The sequence below is a fragment of the Cavia porcellus genome, unplaced genomic scaffold (assembly GCF_034190915.1).
Source record: "Cavia porcellus strain 051 isolate PalLab524CR breed Dunkin Hartley unplaced genomic scaffold, mCavPor4.1 scaffold_5, whole genome shotgun sequence".
In the NCBI taxonomy this organism is placed as follows: Eukaryota; Metazoa; Chordata; class Mammalia; order Rodentia; family Caviidae; genus Cavia; species Cavia porcellus.
Window position 1 is genome coordinate 59748088 of NW_026947488.1, and position 12549 is coordinate 59760636.

At 34.8% G+C, this 12549-nt stretch overlaps 1 protein-coding gene across 15 annotated transcripts in view; it reads left to right on the top strand.

The window, feature by feature from the left end:
* Cep63 (centrosomal protein 63) overlaps positions 1 to 12549 on the top strand; it is a 60240-nt gene that overhangs the window by 22818 nt on the left and 24873 nt on the right. For all 15 annotated transcript variants that reach the window (XM_013159915.3, XM_063249032.1, XM_063249031.1 and 12 more), the window contains 3 exons: positions 4060 to 4155; positions 4966 to 5088; positions 9699 to 9812. In XM_013159915.3, coding sequence (XP_013015369.2) covers positions 4060 to 4155; positions 4966 to 5088; positions 9699 to 9812 — 333 coding nt within the window. The remainder of the gene's footprint in view (positions 1 to 4059; positions 4156 to 4965; positions 5089 to 9698; positions 9813 to 12549) is intronic.

The following is a 12549-nucleotide window of genomic DNA, read 5'->3' on the forward strand; positions in this document are numbered from 1 at the left end:
AAACTTATCTAAGTTCTAGAGCTCTGTACTTTCAGCAGTCCCTGGCAAGAGATGTAGGACCTTCCCTGCAGGGGCCAGCCACTGTGTTTGGGCAGTGTGCAGTATGTGCTGTGCACACAACATTCCTGGAGTATGGGGAAGGAATGAGCAAGAACTTATTCTTGGTCTCTTTCTCCAGGCTCTGAAATGCTGTTTACGTAATAGTCCTCTGCCTGCAGTTGTCTCAGCACTCAGATTTGGGTCCCTAACTGGAAATGTGTGATTGTTTTCAAATTCCCAAGACCCTCCAATGTCCTCTCATAGTTTGCTCTCTAGCTTTCAGTTTCTCTGATGAACTGGCTTGTGAATATCTCACTTGCTGTATTCATTCCAGTGGGGAGGGAAGAGTGACTGGAAGCCTGTTCTCCTGGCAGGATGCTGCTGAAGTGCCAGCTCCCTCCCTAAGGGGGCTGGGTCATCTTCTGAGATATTTTATATACCAGACCTACTTTTCTTTCAGTGCATCTATGGGACTCTGTCCCTCTTTGCTGCCACCTAGCAGGCTATGGTGATCTGTCTGTGGTACATCTCCTGGTTCCTGGGAAGTCTGGCTCTTGGGATTTCCTTCCTAGGAATCTTCCAGCACCTCATGTTTGGCAAGGTAGCAGTTTCAGAGAATGAGCTGACTTGTAGATAAGGCATCTTGATTCTCTTCCCTGTGATACCTCACTTCGTAGGAATGTATTCTCAAAGAAGAGGCTGATTCTCAAAGACAGTGCATAGTGCATTTTGGGTTTCCAGGTTTCCAAACATTCTCCCCATGAATCTCTCACCCAGCAGGTCTCAGGGTAACAGCAGCTAAGTTAGAGCCATGTGAACCTCCAGAGAAGAAATGGAGCCTGGAGATTTAAGAACAAAATAGAAGAATACACCAGCAGATAGAAAGACCTCCTATGTGCAGATAGGCAGAATATTACAAAATAGCTGTATTACTAAAGGTGATCTACAGATTGAGTGCTGTCCATTTCAAAATACCAATTACATTATTCACAGAACTAGAAGAAAGCAATCTTAAAAATTCATATGGAAATAGAAAAGACACAGAATAGCTAAAGCAATCCTAAGCTAAAACTATACCTGCTTTCAAGTTACTCTACAAAGCCATAGTAACAAAAACGATATGATGCTGGTGTAGACTCAAAAAGGCATCTTCAAGTGGATCATAAAATCATGCCAGGTAACCATTCTCTTCCAGATGGGTTTTCATGGTATGTAGAAGTTTTTAATGACAAAAGAGGATCAAAAGAGAGGGATTCAAAATAATGCAGGGAAAGAGGTGATGGGATATTTTCTTTTTTCGTCTTTGTCTTTGACTTTTATAGGCCTTCATCAAATAATTTGTTTTTGCTAGACTAAAGGAGTCCATAGTCAATTTTCATGCTGCTAGAGGTCTTATTAAATCATTGAAAATTTTTAAAATTTTGTAGAGTTGACATGTCTTAACATGTAAGAGAGTCAACAGAAAGTTCAAGAGTGTGTGTGTGTGTGTGAAGTTTGGGGGTGTTTTTCGGGGAAGGCATGGTAAAGATAATGAATATATTGTAATTTTTCTCTTAGTATCTTTGTTAAGAGTGATGGTAATTATTGGTGTATGTTGTCTTAGGAATTTTTGTTGATAGACACAGATCTATTTTAAGGTAATCTGATGTCCTTTCTTTCCTTCTGCCTTTGCTAAAAGTTCTTGTTCATTTCTACTGATCATTGAACTTACCTCTTATGCCTTTACTTTCTAATTTTCTATCTTCTAGTAGGTTGTAGGCTAGGAAATACAAATAAAACTGTTTATATTAAACAAATACTCGAGCTCTTTATCAGAGCAAAGTAGGTGGACTGAAGGTCAGTCTCTTTCTTTTCTTTTTAAAAATCTTATATTGTAGAAGCAATAGCTTTTGGAGAAGATTCAGAAAAGAATTTTATAAGGTATGAAGAAGAAAATATAATAACCCATAACTCCATAAAACAAAGTTAATATGTATTAACAGTTTGGTATGTTTCCTTTAAGCCATGTAAGTTTTATTTATTAAAAAATCCTTTACAAAAATGGGATTTTAATATAGTTTCTATATCCTTATGATTAACAAGTAGTAAGCATTTTGTAGATTAACATTTAATCTATAATGAGTATTGTATTGTGTAGATGTACATTCATTCATTCATTCATCAACTATTCATTCAACGATTCCCTTATTTTTATTTTTTAAAACTAGTTTTATTGGTACATTTTAGGCATACATAATGATGACATTTACTATAAGGAATTCACACCTGCATATAATATATCTTATAGTTCTTTTACTTTTAAATATTTAGATTTCTTCCAGTTTTTATAAAAGCATGACATTCTTACAAATTTTTAACATCTTCATTTTTTTAATTGTATCTGTAGAAGTACAGTTTAATAGCTCACTGCTTTAGTTTTTCTAAGGATTTTACAATAGACCATCACATTATTCTAGAAAGGATGTTGTGTTTTGTGTTTTTCTAAAGAGGCTTTGGGTCCCTTGATTCCAAAAACCTTACTGTAAGTCTTATTTTATAAACTCTTTGCAACTCTATATACATAAAACATCATTGAATTTTTAAATTTCTCAGACTATTAGTTACATTAAGATTTTCGTGTTTTTTTGGCATTTATATTGTGGGAATCATTTTTGTTTTTAAATTATTTTTATACGGAGGACTTAATAGTTTGTAAAAAGTAATTTATAAGAATTTTTATATACTAAAAGTTTAAAGTACTTTTTTTTATAGATTTTTTTTCTCATTGTTTACCTTCAAACTTTTTAACTGGACTTTTTTTTTTATTTAAACAGGGCCTTGCTCTGTAATTCAGACTGGTCTTAAACTCAGTATGTGGCCCAGGCTAGTCTTGAACTCACAAGCAATCCTTCTGCCTAAATGTCCCCAGTGCTGGGATGGATTTTTTTTTTTTTAAATATGGAAGTATTTTTTTTTTACTGCCCTTGTCATCTGAGAAAATATGGAAGTTTTACATTTCTATATGGTCAAATTCATCATTTTAAAATGAATTTTTTATTGATTTTAATCTCTCAAAGTTTCTTCCCATTTACAAATTCAGTAAATATTCATTTGGATCTTTATTCAGAAGAATTTTTGTATTATTAGATAAACACACACATACACACATACACACACATGCACTGTTTTTCTTTTCTATTTTTTTTGAGACAGCATTTCATTATATTGCCCAACCTGACCTCAAACTTGGTGTCAGGGATATTTCTGCCTCAGCCTCCCATTTAGTTAGGCCTGCAGGCATGTGCGCTTTATTTATTTTAGTTTGAACTTTATAACTTTTTTAACTTACAAAGCCACCCCCAAAAAACTACTAGAACTTTGTATTGGGATTGCATTAACTATTTATTTATTTATTTATTTATTGGTATTGGACCTCACACTTACTTGGCAGGCACTTATGCACTGAGCTATATTCCCAACCCTAACTCTTTATTCTTAGGAGTTTATACAAATCACTATTCTGTATTGTTACTGAAATTGCTACCTGTGGTTCCTTATCTCTCATTTCCTTATCACTTATCAATAAATGAAATTTTAACTGGTTATTAGAAATATGGCTGATTGTTAAAAGAAATATTTCAAAAGAAAACTGGTTATCAAGAGAAATACTTCATGAAATTATTCTTGAAGTCTCATAGATTTTTTATAAAATATTCTTGGCTTCTTAAGTTTCTAAAATCTTATCTATTAATTTTTCATGAGTATTTTTGATGGAAAGTATTGGGAAGAATAAATCAGACAGAAGATGGGAGTTTTCATCTAAACCTAGAAATTCTGCAAGTTTTTTTTTTTTTTGCAGTGTTGTGGATTATTAAATAAGTAGACATTTAACTGCCTGACAAGTGGGGTGTGTGTGTATGTGTGTGTGTGTATATACACATTCATGAATTTGTAAGTATAAAGCTTATTTCCTGCTTTCATGTTTCAGAGATATTGTTTCAGTGCTACTAATGAAAAATACTGTCATTTCTCTACTTTTAGGTTGGAATGTTGCATCAGCAGATGGAAGAACATGAAAAAGTCAAGCAACAGATGACCATAGAGTATAAGCAGGAGTTAAGGAAACTGCAGGAAGAAGTAAAGTTTTTTTATTCTGTTATATATTATCTCTTTACCTGTTGAGAATTTTGTTATCAGAAGAAGTTTCCACCTTGTAAGGGTACTGTACCTACCTATGATATGAACAGAGGCAAAGGTCTTTGTCCTTAAATCTAGGTATAGAATGTTGCTTGATTGTATGTTTGCTGTTACCCAGAACAAGGATTCTAAAATATGTTTGTTGGTTGAGCTGAAATAAATACATCTGTTCTTATATAATATTGTGAAATGTTGATGCAAAAATTTAATATTTAAATTTTTGAATCAAGCCGATATTAAATTTTAAATAATGGAGGATCTAAAGGTTTAAAAGCATTTGGGATTCAATAGAAAAAGTAAATAATTCTATCCATTAGCAAATTTTCATTCAAATTTGGAAAAAAGTGCTTTTACTAAGTTCACTTCCAAAATACTCCTTTCCTGCTTACTGAATATAAGTGCCCCATAGGAGCATGACCTAGAACCATGGACTTAGAAGACTTTTTTTTTGTTGCTTTTTATTTGTTGCTTTATTTGTTGCTTTTATTTGTTGCTTTATTTGTTGCTTTTACTGTGGAGGTGGATGATAGGGTCTTTTAAGTACAAAATTATTATGTTAAAAGTTTTAAAGTTATTTTTCATTTTATTTTTCTTTGAATGAGTTCATTTTCCATATGTAACTGTTAGTTTTGTATTTTAGTTTAAGAACTACTCGTTTGAAAATAATACTGGTTGACACTGGACTTGCTTTCACAATATCAATTCATTTACTGATTCTTATGTTTTAAAAATAAATCACTGTCTGCACAGTTAGGTAGGCTGAAGAGAAGCTATGAAAAGCTGCAGAAAAAGCAAATAAGGGAATTCAGAGGAAGTACCAAAAATCACAGGGAAGATCGATCTGAGATTCAGAAGTTAAATGGAAAAATAGAGGTATGTTCTTACTAATAATCTCATTGGTGATTATTGTCAGCCTTCATGTAAGAAAATGCTATTTCTAAATGTACTGTTTTCCTGAAACCAGTTTTCTGCCATCTCTAGGACTGCCTCAGAGCTATTTTAGTGGTGGAGTCCTCTTGTCATCACCTAGTTCTCTCTGGTTCATCAACCAACTAGCTATCAATAATTTTCAGCTGGGCAGTAGCCCTCAAGGATATTTGGGAATGTATAAAGGCATTTGTTTGATTGTTTGCTTGTTTTGGTTGTCAGAATGATAGAGCATGAAACTTATTTAAAGACAGGAACCAGAGGTAATAAACATGCCTGTGATTGTATTCTAGAAAGGATTAAGATCCCCAGCATCTTCAGTATTGAGGAATATAGACTACCAGTTGACAGCTGTCTTTTATGAGCAGTATCTTTATCTTATTTATTGGGACTTAGTAAATGTTGAAAGTATGTAGCTTTTTTTGTTTAGTTTTTTTTTGGTAACCATTTTAACAAGCTAAATTTAAAAAAAATTATTTTTGTCATTCAGTCTTTTTTTTTTAACTTTTTGTCGGTACCGGGGATCGAACTCACGACCGCCTGCTTACAAGGCAGGTGCTTATGCCGCTGAGCTAAATCCCCAGCCCCTAAAGAAATTATTTTTATTAGTATATGTGTGCAGTATGTAATGATTGCATTCATTGTGGGAAGTTGGCACATGTACATGAAACATTTTAATTCACTTTACATCTCTTCCCTTCTCTCTCCTCCCTCTTTTAATCCCCTTCCTATTTGCAAAACAGCTAATTTGCTGTTTCCTACTAGTTTTTATTTTGCTCTTTTTTGTATAAGAGAAGCCATGTGATATTTAACCTTCTGTGTCTGATTTATTTCATTTAACATTATGGTCTCAAGTTGCACCCATTTTCCACAAATGACTCAAATTTATCTCTTGTAGCAGATTAGTACTCCATTGTGTGTATATATACCACATTTTCTTTATCCATCCACCTGTTGATGGGCATACTGGGCAGTTCCAAGATTTAGCTATTATGAGGTGTGCTGCTATAAACATAGGTATATATGTATCGCTGTACTATGATATCTTTTGGGAAGATACCTAGATAGGGAATAGTTAAGTCAAATGGAATGTCTAGTTTTAGTTTTTTTGAAGAATCTCCACACTGAATTTCCCTAGTAGTCATACTAGTTTACATTCCTACCAACAATGTAGAAGGGTTCCTTTTCCTTCACAGAGTGACCAGTACTTGTTATTATTTGATTTCTTTGATGATAGCCATTCTTTCTTGAGTAAGATAGAACAAGCTGAGTTAGAAAGAGGATTCGCCTCTCTTGTTGCTGATCTTGTTTTTATTGAGTGACTCCTGGAGGACTTACAGTGGTAAGTCAACACTGCCAAGGACAGATGAAGGGGTACCACTACAGAAGTGCCACCCTTTGCACCCTGATTCCATTGCTCTCCTCTGTCATCCCATTAGTTCTTCACTGTACATAGCAATTACCTAGGATGCCTTTAGGCTCTGAGATTTTGGTCCAGTACTATGGAATGAGACCTAGAAATTTGCATTTTATCCTATTCTCCTAACTAATTTTAATTTAAGAAGCATTGTTTAACAGCTTTGTGTGACTACTTATAATTTTTCTACTCTGAGTCACCTGTCCCACTCAAATGCTATTGTATTGTTACTATCTAGAAGTAAAATTTCTATTTTTAGTTTTGTTTTACATCCCAATATTTTTATACATTTGAAGAACTTAGGATGAGAGGATAATCGATACTGCTTCCTCTCTAGCCCTCTGCATTGATACTTTTTTTCCCTGCCAAACCCCTTATATCCATCTCGCTTCTCATTGCCACTTCCAGACCGTGCTCTGTTTTCCTCAAAAACCTGAACTTTAATTTTGACATCATCAGCCTATGTGCATACAACCAAAGTCATCTCCTGATCCTTGGGTTACTTCCCTGGCTCTTAGCTTTCCACTCTCAGCTCCCAATTCTCTCCATTATTACTCTTCTCATAACTCTTGAGAATTTCAGTATCCATAGGAATGAGGCTTCTGTTACTCTGGACTTTGGGTTTTTGTGAATCCTTTCTTCCATATATATTTTGGATTCCTCCAGTCTCATCTGATTTTCCCCTTTTTATTCCTTATGACTTGTCTTTTTTCTTTTTTTGTACTGGAAATCGAACTTGGGACCTCACACCAGGCAGGTGCTGTGCCACTGAGTTATATCCCTTGTCCACTCTGTATCTTATCTTTAGCAGTATTTGCAAGCCCTCTAAAATGTCATTTGTAAGTATCTTTTGGGTATCACTTCAATCTTTTTAGCTTCCATCTAGGCCTTTGATACTCAGTAATCATTAACCATCCCTTTTAAAAATGATTGAATTCTGGCACCTTTTCACTAATCCATATCTGCTTTGTTCTCTCTTTCCAGTCTACACTCAGCTCAGTCTCCAAAGTCATATTCCTTACATTCCCTATATCTCCGTGCCTCTTTCTTGCTTCATCATATTTGCTTGGCAAAATCACAATTCCAGTTAGTTCACCTTCCTGCCCGCTGTCTACCTTCCACATTGTGATTCCTTTTGCGACCCAGAATCCTACTGCATTTCCTCTCACTTGCACACTTTCCACTTTCTACCATGACTCTTCTCTTTTTTTCTCCTCAAACTTTCAACATTTGTTGCCTTCAGGTGATATATTCTTTTCTGTTCGGAGTTCCAATACTGTGGCTACTTCCCTGACTATATGTGTGTCCATATGTCCTGCCTTCCAATACCTCCTGTATCCAAGGGCCAGGGATTTAGCTCAGTGGCATAAGCACCTGCCTTGCAAGTGTGCAATTGTGAGTTTGATTCCTGGTACCAAAAAAAAAAAAAAGGTATTGCCCTAGCAATTTCCCTTCTCTGCATGCTTAATTTTTGTTTTCCAACTAAATATTTTCTACAAGCATCCATATTTCTTTCATCTTAAATACCCTTTCTTGACAGCCTCCCCTTCTGCTCTAACTTTCTCCTTTCCTTGTTTTATCTAAAATACTTTAGGCATCCATATTTATCACTAGTTTCTTTTTCCCTGTTGTTTTATAGAAGCTATTTGCATGTTGGTCACCAATGACTTCTCTATTCCTGAAATAGTAGAAGCTGGTTTTTGTCTTTCTACTGGTATCTGCAGCTTGGGATACAGTTTTTTTCTTTCCTTAAAACACTTACTTGACTTGACTTTGCAGAAAGCTGAATTTTCCTCATTCTTCTTTTTAGCTACTGTCTCAATTTCCCTTGGTTTCTTGCCTTTTTGAATTTAGATCCTTCATATATCCAGCTGTGGTCTTTTTTCTTTGTTTCAAACTAACTGCCTATTTCCCATCTCCACAATAGTGGACAGTCTAAAGGTGTAAATCTTAATATATCCAAAGTAAAGGGCTTTGCTTTCTCTTTCCCATATCCCAGCACCAGTTCCTGTTTCAGGGGATGGTGTCTCCATTCCAGTCATCCCAGCTTCTTTGCTTATCTTTAACCAGTATTCCCACTTTAGAGTTACTCCCTGTCTCTGCAGTAGTACAGGTCTGTCTCCATCTCCCTAAGTGTTTACTTAGTAAATGTTATTTGCTCAGTCTGGCTGTTGTTAAAATGTACTGCTCTCCACTGAGCACATTCCATGTTTTATCTCTAAAACATGCATTACCTTTTAACATACTGTACAATGAATATGTTGTCTGTTTAAGTTGAGTGGGCCTAAAATTTTTGCGTATTTTGTTAAATACTGTGACCCCAGCACTTAAGTTAGTACTGGCATGTATAGTAGGAATGAAGGAATGATGAGTGATGTGAGAAATCCGGCTATCCACAGTTATATGGAGAATTAGAATCTAGAATTGAAGGTTCTAGAGGACAGTGATACGTTAGATTTCTTTGCTCTTTGATTTATCCCCCTTTTCATAAATTCTGCGTTTATTTTCTTGGTTTGTAATTTGAAGTTTCTGTTGATCCATCATTAATTTTGAGTTCAAAACAGTTTTTGGCTTTGGGTTACAAATAGCTGTTAAAATGTATCACACACTTCTCTATTTGCAATTGTATTGAGGTTGTAAAAATGTGACTCTTAAAGCATATTGTGCTGTCTGCATCTACTGTATTTGGTTCTTGAGTTTTACATACTGAAAAATAAGAATTATGCCACCATGGGACTTACCTGAAATTTTATTTGAATCTGTTCAATTCCTGAGTGTAGATATCAATTGCAAGGGCTCTGTGTAATCATATTTTGAATGTTAATTATCATAGCAACAGTTTTCTGAAAAATCACTGGAAAATGACAGCAACCCTTAGGTGGCAGCAAATCTGTGAAGATAATCACAAACCCAGTGCTTAGGGTGTTAAATTTAGAAAGTCAGCTATCCAGGGCACAGTGTGAGTGGAACTTCGTGTTATTGTGCAGTCTGTCAGCTAAGTGAGTAATGGGGATCCTGCTGTGGAGAAAGGTGTGCGTATACCCTGGGAAGTGGGGGAAATTAAAGGCAAAGGGAAGCTGGGAAGTAGTGACAGTGAGGAGAAACACTTAGAAGTTAAGTAATTTAATTGCCTCCTTAGGAATATCGTCAGAAATCACTGGACTGGGAGAAGCAGCGCTTGATTTATCAGCAACAAGTATCTTCTCTGGAGGCACAAAGGAAGGCTCTGGCTGAACAATCAGAGATAATTCAGGTAGGCTTGTGACATGTTAACATTGTAATTAAATCTTGACTACTGTAATGCAAGTTTTTGATGCCATTGCATCATTCCAGCTTCTCTCTGCTAACCCTGCTCTTTTTCTTATACATTGAGCCCATGCTACTCTACTTACCGGCTTACCTCTTTAGTAACTGGACATGTGCAGGTGTCTCTATCCTTTCTTCCTCTGTTCTCATGCCTGCTTGACTTTCTTCTGAATGTTCACTCTCCCAAATTTTTTTTTTTTGTACTGGGAATCGAATTTAGGACCTCACACTTGCCAGGCAAGCTCTGTACCGCTAAGCTACATTCCTGGTCCCCAGCTCTCCCAATTTTGATCTCTTGTTTTCTTTTCCTCCCTGTTCACTTTTCATCCGTCTTCTCCCTGTCTTTTGTGTCTTGCATTTTCTGAGACTGGGTTTTTTGGCTCTCCTGTCCATGCTCCATTTCTCTAATGGCTAGGGGACGTTGGCTGAGTTGGTCTGCTTGTTAGGACATGATGCTTAGAAAATCACATTGCAAGGTGTGCACCCTGGCTAAAAGTGGGGTCTTTGTAGATGTGGAACGCTTTTTTAGAACAGTGGGAGAAACTTTTGTGAAGAATTAATGACTTCAACAAAAAAAAAAATAGATAATTAATTTAGGAATAGCTTCTTAGGACACATGTATCTCCTTTGCTTTTTCAGTTAAAATCAGGAACATACAAGAAAATGAATAGAGGAAAATAAATATTTGTGATATTTATCTATTATACCTTAGACCTGCCTCAGTGCTTCTTTTAGATAGTTGGTACATGTTATTTATTTTATTTTATTTTTTCAAATCCATTTTATTTCAAAGAGAAAACAGAAAAGAAAAGAACTTGTTTCAAAACAAGTCAATAAGGGGGCAACAGTGATACATACATCGTGCATTATCTTCCCCAAATCATCCACCTAGAATACAAGATATCTGCATTCAGTTTTCCAAACAATATCAACACAAATCTTTCTCTTCAGTGAACTCAGAGAAATCAGTAGTATAACTATCTTACCTATCTTCTTTATATACATATGTACAAACATATGTTGTTTGTTTCAGCTTCTCACACTAATGAGACAATATGTTTATTTATTTATTTATTTTTTTGATCCTTTTCATTTTTATTGGTACCAGGGATCGAACTCACGACCGCCTGCTTGCAAGGCAGGTGCTTATGCCACTGAGCTAAATCCCCAGTCCCGACAATATGTTTATACATGTGTGTTTGATTTATTTCACTTATGAGTATAGTCTCAAGTTGCATCCATTTACCAATGTTATTTGTTTCATATATCATCATTCAGCAAAGTTATGGATAGCTTATAAAATGAGAGAACAGACAATAAATTAAGAGAGCTAGATAGAAAATTTTGTTTTTTTAAACAGTCTCAGTTTATTTGCTTTCTTAATCCTTAATAATGTATTGGATTTTTATATGTTCCCCTAAAATATCAATTATCTCGTAGACTACCAAGAATAGCTCTACTGTGCGTGACTCCACTGAGAATGGTGGAGTCGCTCCACAACCTCAAGAAAAAAAATTTTTTAGGCTGTAGAAAGATATGCAACCAGAGTAGGAAAATAAAATCTTAATATTTTTAGACCAGTAGTTTTTGACCTAAATAACTAAGCACTATGTAAATTACTATTGTGATTATCAGCCATAAAATTGAAGCTTCACTGTTAGAGAAGATGGGACAACTAGAACTAAAATATGAAGACTTTAAAGAGTTAACATCTGAGGGGCTGGGGATTTAGCTCAATGGCATAAGCACCTGCCTTGCAAGCAGGCAGTTGTGAGTTCGATCCCTGGTACCAAAAAAAAAAAAAAAAGTGAGTCAACATCTGGTTTCCATATTAAGGGTATTTGAATTAATCTTCTGATAGTTTTGTTTGAATTAAAACTACCTGCTTCTTTACAAAAATAGAAAAGTTACTTGTAAATGTACTATATTTTTCTTTTTCTCTTGGCAAATTATACAAAATTAAATTGTTCTCTGCCTGTGTACCAAAGCTATATGATGCATCATTTTTTGGTAAGCGTTTACAAAACGTTTGTATACCCATTATCTGGCATTAGTAGTGATCATCATCTTGCTAAACTTTCTTTTTTTATTGTGGTAAAAACATAACAACTTGCCACCTAAGCTATGTTTAAATATAACCTGTACAAACATTAGTGTTAATTATGTGTAATTGTTGTACAATAGATCTCTGGAACTTTTTCATCTTGCAGAACTAAAATGCTGTACTATTCTATACTTTTTATTTTTGGCTAAAATACTACAAAGCAAATCACAGCAGTCATTTTATTTCCTAACAAATTATAGCACTAAACAACAATTATTATATATAAGAATCATAAAACAGTATAAATAATAATTTGTTAATATAATTAAATATGTAGTTTGTTCACATTTCTCATTACCTAAAAAAATTGTCTTTTCTGAGTCAGAATCCAGAGAAGTTGAGTCATTGTGTTTGCTTAATATGTGGGTCACCACTAGAAAAATCAGTAGAAAACCTGAGAGATTGGATGCATAAATAACAGCATACCATCTCTCTCATCAAAAAAATTACTTGGTTTAAATTATTTTTCTTGGATTTTTTAACATCTAAAGGTAGAACTAAAATAACTTCTCATTCATTGATTCCTATATTTACTTGAGTTCTCATAGGTGGTAAAATTACATAAATCACGTTCATTTTA